The 11,201-nt window shown below is 41.3% G+C and overlaps 1 protein-coding gene across 1 annotated transcript in view; it reads right to left on the reverse strand.

The window, feature by feature from the left end:
• SLC5A8 (solute carrier family 5 member 8) overlaps positions 1 to 10,489 on the reverse strand; it is a 57,991-nt gene extending 47,502 nt beyond the window's left edge. Inside the window, exons 1-3 of the mRNA XM_008004393.3 lie at positions 10,097 to 10,489; positions 5,102 to 5,167; positions 2,724 to 2,775 (exon numbers count right to left, since the gene is read on the reverse strand). Coding sequence (XP_008002584.1) covers positions 2,724 to 2,775; positions 5,102 to 5,167; positions 10,097 to 10,447 — 469 coding nt within the window. The 5' untranslated portion in view covers positions 10,448 to 10,489. The remainder of the gene's footprint in view (positions 1 to 2,723; positions 2,776 to 5,101; positions 5,168 to 10,096) is intronic.
• Positions 10,490 to 11,201: the final 712 nt, after the last annotated feature.

Raw genomic sequence — 11,201 nt, forward strand, 5'->3', positions numbered from 1 at the left:
CTGTTTGGCAATTTCTCGTAAATTTGCACATATTTCTATCCTCAGCTGGATCCAAATAGAATTTTTTATATATATATGTTTGTTTTTTGTTTTTGAGACAGAGTTTACCTCTGTTGCCCAGGCTGGAGTGCAGTGGCGCGATCTTGGCTCACTGCAAGCTCCGCCTCCCAGGTTCATGCCATTCTCCGGCCTCAGCCTCCCGAGTAGCTGGGACTACAGGCGCCCGCCACCACGCCCGGCTAATTTTTTGTATCTTTTAGTAGAAACGGGGTTTCACCGTGTTAGCCAGGATGGTCTCAATCTCCTGACTTCCTGATCCACCCGCCTCAGCCTTCCAAAGTGCTGGGATTACAGGTGTGAGCCACCGCGCCGGACCTAGAATTATTTTTAATTTTATACTACATCCATATATTTCATTTCCAATGGAAGTGAAAACAGGCGTCAAAAAGAAAAACAAAATGCACAAAACCTGTAGAAGAATGTTCTTGGCACCCTCACTTCACCATAGCCTAAAACTGGAAACAACTCAGTGTCTCTAACAAGAGAATGGATAAACAGATGTCGGTAGATGCATACAATGAAGTACTACCAGCAAAAAAAAAAAAAAAAAAAAAAAAAAAAAAAGGAATGAACTACTGATACATTTCGCAGCATGAATGAATCTCAAAACATTTTGCTGAGCAAAAGAAACCAGACATAAAAAGGCTCTATATGATTCCACTTCTATAAAATCTAACAATAGGGAAAACTAGTATATGGTAGCATAAGTCAGAAAATGGTTTCTTGGGCCCATAGGAGGTTTATTAGAAAGACATATAAGGAAAATTTCTGGGAGTGGATGATGGAAATAGTCTGTATCTTGAGCTGGGTGGTAGTTACACAAGCTATGACACAACTATTAAAGCTCATCCAACTGTACACTTCCCCATGTTCTGTGCATTTTATTGTATGTTGTATGTTGAGGTATATTATATAGACCTCAATAAAAACTAGTTTTCTCAATAGGCATCATGCGATCAGAAAAAAAAGAAAGAAAAAAACTGGTTTTCAATTTTAAAAAGCAGAAAAGGGAAACTTAAGAGAGATCGACTGATTGCAATCACATAAGCTTATTTGGATCCTGATTCTAACAAACACTGAAAAAATCAGGGAAATGTGAACACTGACTTGATATGAAATTAAGAGATTAATATTAATATTTTAGATACGATGATGGCATAATTATAGCTTTAAAAGTCTTTATTTCCAAAGGACATACTGAAATACAGATGAAATGACATATTTGCAGAAAAATAATCTGGTAGAGGTAAGGGGGAGTGAATTAAAATAGACCACGAGTTGATAAATATTACTGTAGAGTGATGAATGAGCATATTAAGGTGCTCTATTCTCTCTTAGTATTTGTTTGAGGTTTCCCAAAAAAGAACAAAGGAGGTTAGACCTACAGAATGTGAAGTTTCAACTCAGTCACATAAGCTTTTCTGAGCATCTACTGCACACTAAGTTCTGTGTCTATGCCTGTACCTACAGCTTTGGTCACAGCAAAACACACAAGTGACACTCTAGTCATCAAAACGCCTTCACTTTCGTTCTAATTTACTCTCAGGGAGTGGTTTGAGCCTGATAAGAACAGAAGGCTTGATTTCTTCACAGATTAAAGTCAGTCCTCTGATTATTCCCAGAACTACACTTTAAAACCCTAAGATGTTGAACTACACATAAAGCCTAAACAGGTAACTTATGAAGTTTATAACTCAGTTCTTGATATATGAAATGATCCTCTTGTCATGTTGGTAATACTGATGTGGAACATGCCCAGGACTCAGAGTTCCAGAGCACCTTATACATGAAGTTCTTCTTGGTAATAATATTGTTTACTTTATAAACTTAGGTGATAACTACTGTCATGTCTATCATAAAATCAAGAAAATAGAGTGTAGAGTTAGTAGATTTTCTTCATGTCACATTAACCCCAGGAATCGTACCACATTTCTTCCCATCACAGAGTCCACATGTCCATTTTACAAGGACGTTTTAGAGAAATTCACATCGAATAGATAAGAATTCAAAGGGCATGGTGTTTCCCCAAAACCTTTTGAAACTATGACTAGCATGAACCTTTGCTTCAGTAAACTATCCCAGCCTCGCTACATTTATCTTCCCAAATCTAGAGAGTATAGATACTTCGTTGAGCAGCACAGTCTTCATAAATGTATTTGTAAGAGTGCTACAGACATCTGTCCTTTTGTCACTAGGAGCAGTCTGATCATTCAAATCACATGCCTCTGTTTCTCTTTCATTTTGGGCCTTATTAGAAGCGTGGAGAAGAAAAGCTTTTCTCCCTGCCAGATTTCACAACAGGCCTGAGCAGAATTACAGGGAAGCTTCCTGGAGATGGGCTCACAGGAGGAGATGCTGTCAATCCTGACTTTGGCTACAGGGGGCTTTAATTCTAAAGGGATGAATGGGCTGGTGAGCACATCCCAGAGAAGTACCACCTGGAGAAGTCCACCTCTGTAATGGTCTACAGACACTTTGGAGCTACCCATCCAAAAACCCAAAGAAGCTATCATAGACACTGCACCCATCCTGCCCCACGAGTAAGGCTGATGTAGGTTACTAGAAGCATTCCTCCATCTCCCCATCTCCCCAAGGAAAAAATAAGGCTTGTTGAAAGTGAACCCCAAAATGTGAGTTACCTAACTGGCAACTCTAAAATGTACCTTGATTCAAAGCCAGGGCAGGGGCATAAATAACAATTCCAGTATACAGAATCTAGGGGGGAGAAAGAAAGCCAAATGAATTAAATGAATTATAAAATTCATGAATTATGTCTGAGTTATAAAATACTGATTGTTTTCCTATAACTTCAATTATGAATTAAAACAATAGTTTCAAAATGCCTAATAAAATTTGTTTGTAACTTGAAAAATATTATTCAAGTTGACTCTTCTGTTTATGGTATGGTCATCAGTTAAAAACATTTTTTTGCAACACACTTATGTAAAAATATGGACTTTTATATGGTGCTTAGTGTAAATGGTCACTGATCCAGCAACTCAATCTTGAAAAAAAATTTCCCACATCTAAAATAATTAGAAAAAAAGAAAAAATAATAATATAAAAGATGACCCCTCAATTATGTCTTCAAACTGTTAATCCCTGCATAACTAATCGAGAAAACAGTAAAAATTTGGAAAACATATTTCTAAAAGTTTTAATGTTCATAAATTAAACAAAAGTATAAATTTGCACTAAAAAATCCTGAAAGCCAACAAAAACCATATTCTATCTTTTTAATATCATTCATTATTTTCATTCATATATTTAACAACTATTTATTGATCTGGGGTACAATAGTGAGGAAGAGAAATAGTCTTTTCCTCAAAATATAATTTTTACTGTGTTTGATCTTTCAAATATATCCCATAGAAGTGAATTCCATGATTATTCCATAAAAGCATATTATGAAAATAAAAACCTATTCAGTACCTTTTGAATGTTTGATTATATTACATGAGTAGAACTATGAAGTCCTTCAAATGGGAGGTGCTAAATCTCCCCTCTTTTTGCAAAAATGAACTAACTTTCCACAGTCATTATTCTGTCCAAGTTGAAGATTTAAAAACATGACCACAGGCCACCTTCCTAACGCTCGTCCCCACTTCTCATTTCTGTTGGCATTTCTAACAAAGATCCAAAGAGATCTGAACAGTTGGTGAATGCAAGCTACCAGGCTCAACTCTCTAAGAGACCCCAAAGGATTCCTTCCTTTTACACTGCAGTTGTGAAAGACTGATAAAACTTAAGTTACATAATTTGCAAAGATATAAAATGAAGTTGAGTTACATAATTTACAGAGGCACTCTGTCTGTCTCACTGCAGCAAATCCTTAGGTAGCTTTTTTGGTTGTTTGTTTTTTGTTTTTTTTGTTTTTTGTTTTTTGAAATAGTCTTGCTCTGTCGCCCAGGCTGGGGTGGTGCAATGGCATGATCTTGGCTCACTGCAACCTCTGCCTCCCATGTTCAGGAGATTCTCCTACCTCAGCCTCCCCAGTCACTGGAATTATAGACACCTGCCATCATGTCTGGCTAATTTTTATATTTTTGTAGAGATGGGGGTGTCACCATGTGTTGGCCAGGCTGGTCTTGAACTCCTGATCTCAGGTGATCCACTTGCCTCAGCCTCCCAAAATGCTGGGATTACAGGCATGAGCCACTGCGGCTGGCCCTTAGGTAGCTTTTGACTGGAAATGGAATTGAAATTAGAGACAAGAATGCGAATCTCTTCCACAATCTCCATTAGCAAACCCAGCCCTAAAGTGCTTAACTGACAAGAGGAAAATGTGTATATAAATAATCGTGACAATGATCATTACAATCTTCCAGCAGCAGGGTGAACAGTGGAAAGCATTCTCTGTCACTGGCCATTTGGCAAATCCTTGCTTTCCCTTCGTGTCAATCAGTAAATCTGTAAGTGCATGTTCTTGAATTACTGGATTGAGTATTTGGCTTTAAAGACTCCTCCAGAGCTTAGGATTCTGTTGTTTTACACTCTAAGGACTGCTTTAGTTGGTTCTTAGAGTCTAATTTTTAAAAGAGCGCTGACTTTTAAAGCATGATTTCAAAGAAAATTATTTCCTACTGTCTTCCTATGGAAGTTAATTTTTTCGTACCTATTACTCAATATGTTACAGAAATACTATGAACACGCTACTTGTCTTCCTTTTGTTAGAATTCGCACTGTCAGCAACAAGTAAGTATCTTTGTCATGTAGTAATGCCCTTCCTGTCACCTTGGTGGAGGTGAAGGGAGGTCAGATAAAGGAAAGCATACTTTCCGACTGTTGCTTCACCAGTATAATATTTAACATTCACTTAAATCATTCTACTTTTCCAGGAAGTAAAGCATTTACCGAAACATTGTTTGATGATCTTAAGGGTTGATGCTGTACAGTGCCAAGTGTTTCTCCTTTTGTGTTCCCTTATGTTCTCAACACCTCTTTTTTGTCTTTCATGTGTTTCCCAGGTAAGCTTAATCCAGATGCCATGGTTAAAAACATGTTAGCTGACAAAAGATGAAATAAATGGAGAGCTACTTACTGTTTGAACAATGAAGAGGACTGTTCCACAGAGACGAACACATTTGTTAAATCGAAGTTCTAAATACTGTTGCAAAAAAAAAAAAAAAATTATGTGATTCCTCTGGATGCCTTTTTTAAAATCAGAAGCTCAAGAAGAAAATTTAAATTTAGAAATGTAAAGCAACTTCATAACCGATTTGGATTCTGTATTTTTATTTTAGTATTATTTTTATTTATATACAGCAAAATTGACTCTTGTTTTAGCGTAGAGTTCAGTGGGTTTTAACACACACAGACTCAGGTAACCCCTGTCACAATCAGGACACAAGACAGTTCCATCACCCAGAAAACTCCCTCGGGCTTCCCATTCATGATCAAGCCCTCCTCCCTCCCCCAAACCCTTGCAATCACTGATCTGCTCTCCCTCTCTAGTTTGGCCTTTCCAGAATGTCATACAAGTGAAATTACTTTCTACATTTTTAGAGTGAGCAATCTGTTGTTCTCTTCCTCTTGGCATCTACTCCATACATTTTCCTTGACTCACTTGGGGCATCAACCCTTTCTGATTGCAGACTCTTGTGATGGAATAGTCAGTCATTTGCCCTGCCTCTACTGACCAAGAGGAAGTCACATGATCCCAGCTCAGCCAATCAGCTTTTCCTTCCATTGGGTATTTGAATCTTAAAGGCAAGATACAAAGATAAAACATGACTGATCCTGACAGAGTGGCCTGAAAAGGCTGCCCTGGTTTCTGTCTTTTCCAAGCCTTGCTTACTCAGCTTGTCCCTCTGTTCTATGAGCTACCCCCATGTCCTTCTAACAAATTTTTTTAAACTTAAATCACCCAAGCCCGTATCTGTTCAGCGCCAACGACCATGCCAATTTTTCCCATTCTACTTGAAATCTGCTATGTCTTATAACATAGTCTGCTTGTCTCCTATGTTATATAATATATTATAATATACATATTACAGAGTTAGGATCACAGAATTTCGGAGCTGGGATCTAAGACATTCTCTAACTTGAATATAATTACTAAGAAATTTAAGGCTGACAACAATCTTCATATAGTAGAAAAGAAGAAGAAAAAACTGGCGTTAGGTAACAATCTGAGGAAAAAACATCTGATATTTTTGCCCCATGATCACGGCTAACACATACAGAGTACTTGCTGTGTGCACGGTCCTCCCAACAACTCTATGAGCCAGATACTGTGTATAAGCCCATGTTAAAGACAAGAACACTGGGACTCAGAGAGAACACCAAGTTGACAACTTTGCAAACCTGTCAGGGCCACAGTACACATGTAAAACCTTTGATGCCAAAATCTGTGCACATTATTCGGCATATATAAACAATCTGACTACATATTTAAGACTCAATAAGTGAATGGATGAAACTAACACAAAGTAAGACCCCACTCCCAAATCACTGATGGATGACAAATACACAGTACTGTGTGGTACGCTGGAGGAAGAGTTCCACCCTTGACCCAGTCCCACACCTGACTCCATCAGCTTGTGGCAATCATTCTCCAAATGTCAGGTTCTTTCTCTTTAAAATGAGGGGCATAATAATAATTTGTTTCCCTCTCACTTTGTAGGGTTTGGAGACTATTCAATGACATAAACGGATGGGGAAATGTAAACTCAAAAAGTAAGATATTAAGAAGTTAGTGGTATCCAAATCAATGGGCCTGAAGAAAATTGAATCTCAATGAATTACATATATCAAAATCATTCAAGGATATTTTGGAAGCCTTTTTAGAAGATTGGAGAAGTTTATTAAGCCTGGAAACAGGGCAGTATTATTGTATTTCTTTAGAAGTTTATTTTTTGTTTGTTTATTTCTTTTGTAAATCTCTATGAGTCACTAAACATGTGAATGGACATCAATAGAAGAGAAGTCTTGTTTATGCTAGATACATGCATCCAAATTGCTGGAGACACAAATAAATTGAACCAAGCTGAACCATGTAAGTTGATCAGTTGATCCAGGGAAACCTGTGATTTAAGCTCAAGGACCAACTCAAGATAGAACCAAGAAGTCTATTATGATTTCAGTCATCAATTACTAGGCTGCTGAAGAAATATCTGGAGACTGGACCAGATGTCCAAGTTACTGTGTGGCAGCCTTAGGGAATACTTGTAAGATTTCTAGACATAATTATAGAGTAATGATAGGTGCCTAAATTAATCATGGTCTCTCATTGTCCTCAGAACTTTGAATCATTTCTGTTGATATGAATAAATATATAAATAATAAGCAAACATGAGGTCTAAGCAACTCAGTTTAAACACAGATTTAGTTGGCTCCAGAAAGATCTTGAAGAATTGATGGATCAAATTGAATTCCTGCATTATACTTGGGTCTGGAAGTTGCTAAACACCTATCAGGACTACATTTTGAAGGCAGTGATAAATGAAAAAAAATGTTTGTGAACAGCTAATTTTCGCTAAAGAAATGTCAACCAGGAGAGATTTCATACTTGAGCAAGAATGCCAGGTTATCAATCACTCAACACTGTACTGCATATTCTGTATAGATTCTGTACCTCTCAGCATAAAACAATAAACAATATACTCCACAGGAAAGTCTTTGCCATGACCATTAGGGAGGGTCTTAACATGTTGCCTAACTTCCCTGTTCCCAACTGCCTGGTACCCCAGAGGTGGATGCCTGCAGTGTGCCCACAACTTCACGCGTCCTCTATTGCTTCCCTTGTTCTCTCTGCACTGGTGTAAGTATTGCTTGGGGTTATAACAGACTCATCAGAGCCTTCAGAAGCAGCCAGTATGCTGCTAGGCATATGTCTACACTGCTTCACATTCCTAGTAGCTTAACTTACTCTGAGTCTCCGTCCACGAAATGGGGCTCTTGATAGTACTTCCCTCATGAGGATTGTTCTGAATGTGAGTCAGATAATGTATGTAAAACATGCAATGTAGGCCAGTGCCTGGCATGTGTTCAGCATTCAATGAACTTTTGTTTTTTGCCATTTTTAGCTGGAACCCCTGCTAACTTAGCCTCTACCACTGCAAACATGAGGGAAATCTGTTTCTGGCTGAGTTAATATTGTAGCCCCGAAGAGGCATGGGTCAGTGATTATGAGAGCAGCATTCATCTGTAGAGATGAAGTCCTCATGCCAGATTCTTCAAACCCTTTCCAAGTTTGGGAATTGGTTAGCTGTAGATCAGAGCTCACAGACTCAAATGCCTCCAGGTTCCATCAGGTAACATACATAAGTGACATTGACCAGGTGTTCACATATTAACATGTTGGAATATTCCTCCCAGCCACTAAGATATATGTTTTCTTACATCTCCCTGGAAACAAGAGATCCCTTTACCCCTGTCCATTTTCCCTTTCACATTTTTTGATAAAGACATAAATGCAGATAAAAATTTCTCTACCAAAAAACAGTCATCATGAAAACACAAAGACCTCAATATCAAAGTTTAATAGAGAGTGACAGCAAGAGCTGTAAACTCGAGTTCCAGTGGCCACAGGGGGCATGGGCCCAGTGTTACCAGCCTTTTGAGTTCTCAAAAGAAGTCATAGTCTGAAATTATATTTTGTTTCTCCTCACTATAAGGAGAAGTAAAAAAAAAAAAAAAAAAAAAAATGACTGAGAACTGAATTTGGTCTGGGGAATTTCACCAGTTTGTCACTTCTGAGCAAACCTGAGAAACTGCATCCTGCTCACTTCTGGGATGATTACTGGGCTCTCCCAAACACAGTACCAGAGTGAATGGAAGGCAACGCTGCCCGGGGTGCCTCGCCCTGGAAGACTAGAGCCCAGGCAGAATGTGTCACCAATGTTTGTTGTGCCATTGAGGGCCTGTCTCCAGCACCAGTTGAACCAGCCTCACTAGGAAATCACCTGCCAGAACCCCTGGATTGGAGTTCTCTGGGTAATGGCTTAATAGAGAGGAAACTTTTGAAGGTTTGTTCTATGGAGCTCATGGATCAGTGCCTGGGTAAAGGAGACCACGGAAGGCACTGAACTGGGCCCCACCACTTCCCTGAGCTTTGATCCCGCCCCCCCCCCCGCCCCCGCCTCCCATTAAACAGCTCTTTAAACTAAACATGCATCATCTTTTCAAAGCCCTTTCCTGCAGACAACTTGAGAAAACCTATAGCCAGGGGATCTGTGCAATAGAGGAAAGACAGTTTTCCTTAATTATCTTTCCATAGAGAAGGCAGAGCTGTTTGAGAACCATGCTGCCTAATTTTCTTACTGATCCCAAGATAACTACCACCACCACAACTAGCACCACCACAATAATTATGGCCAACATCTATCTGGCACTTACTCTGTGTCAAACACTGTTCTAAATGCTACACCTTGCATTATCTCATCTAATCCTCCCAACAACTGGATGAGGTAGGTGATATTATTTTATTTTTGAGGAAATAGGCACAAAAGGTTGAGTAAGTCATCCAAGGTCACCCAGCTAGTAAGTGGTAGAATCTGGTCCCAAATACAGTTACTGGTACACCTTAGCCACTTGGTGCCTGTTTCAGTGGAAAGGGGGTGTGTGTGGAAGGGGAAGGAAGGGGAACACAAATTCTTCACCGTCTTGGAAGAGTGAATGGCACTGAGGACCTGAAACAAGAGGATTCATTTCAAGAAGCAGGGCCTGAGACCTGAAGAACTTACCTTCCCCCCAAATCTTTCCTCTTGCTCGGGAATCAAAGATGCTAAAGGTAGAAAGGATCTTAGCGAGCACTACTATTCCAATCCGTTCACTTTGGAAGCCTCTTTTTTTTCACTAAGCCCAGGAGAGTAAATCCCAAGGATTTTTTCACCCTTAGAGGACACCTCTCAGTAGAAGGGAAGGGATGCCAGGGGAGGGTCGGGGGACAGGGAGGAATGTAGGGAGGGTGATGATGGACGGGGAGAGATTTCGATGTGGCGGTGAGAGTCTGCCCCCAAGAAAACGCCTCCAGAGGTCTGCAGAGTCCCCTTACCCCGCGCCCTCCACGGTCCCAGCCCACCCTGCCCCTTACCTCGTAGGTGCTGGTAATTCCCAGTTTGTAGAACACCGGGAGGAAGACCTCCGCGCTGATGACCACTACAAAGAAGTAGGTGAAGGCAAAGATGCTAAAAATGGCCCCAAAACGGTAGACCTCGGAGGGGGTGCCCAGGACGGTGACGGCCGACATGAAGCTAGCGGTGAGGGACAGCGCCACGGGCACAGCCGTCATTCTGCGGCCGCCCATTAGGAAATCCTTGGAGGTCTGCTGGCCGCCCCCAGCGAAGGCGTAGTAGATGCCGATGGCGGCCGAGATGACCAGCATGCCCGCGAACACCACGTAGTCCCACACCACGAAGGTGCCAATGCCCCGCGGCATGTCCATGGCCGCACGGTCGCCTGAGCCCTGCGCGCAAACTGGTGTCCCAGCGACGCGCAGCCCAAGCCAGGCGCGCACTTCTTATCCCAGATCCCCGGCGCGCAGGCGTGGCGTCCCGCGGGGAGGCGTCCGCCAGGTGTCGGCCTCCGAACGCACCCTGAGGCGGCGTGAGGGCTGGCAGTCGCCCCTACACCCGCCGCTGCGAGCCGCGCCCCTCAAAGCCAGGTCTGGGACCTCGGAAAATCAGTCCGCTGTCCTGAGGTCTCACCAGGTGAGGAACTGGAGAGGCCGAGTTCGTCAAGGCGCCAGGGACACCTGAGCAGATAAGAACTGGAGCCTCAAGCTGCTTCCAACCAATCTACACAGGGAGCGCTCCGCGCAAATTTTCTTCGAGTGGTACCCGAGGAGACGCACCATTTAAATAAGCAGGCGACCGGTGGGAGAATGTGGGACAAAGGGCAATTGTCACGTCTTGAATTTTAGCTTTCGGTTCAACAGTCCGGGTCCTTACGGAAAGGGACGCCTGGAGTTTGTAGACTGCCTTATTTGTTAGGTTAATGGGTGACAGTAGATTAATGCGGGTGACAATCTGTAGTGAACCGAGATCCCAGTCCTTAGACAGGTCAGCGATCATAAAGGAGAGCAGAAAATCTGTGCTATTGTTTCCTTGTGTTTTTACTCAACAAACATTTCTGATCCCCTTCAGCCTGTTGTTGGAAATAGTAGTTACTGGAAGATTAGCAATAATACCCACTTTTTA

Source organism: Chlorocebus sabaeus, chromosome 11 (genome assembly GCF_047675955.1).
Source record: "Chlorocebus sabaeus isolate Y175 chromosome 11, mChlSab1.0.hap1, whole genome shotgun sequence".
NCBI lineage: Eukaryota > Metazoa > Chordata > Mammalia > Primates > Cercopithecidae > Chlorocebus > Chlorocebus sabaeus.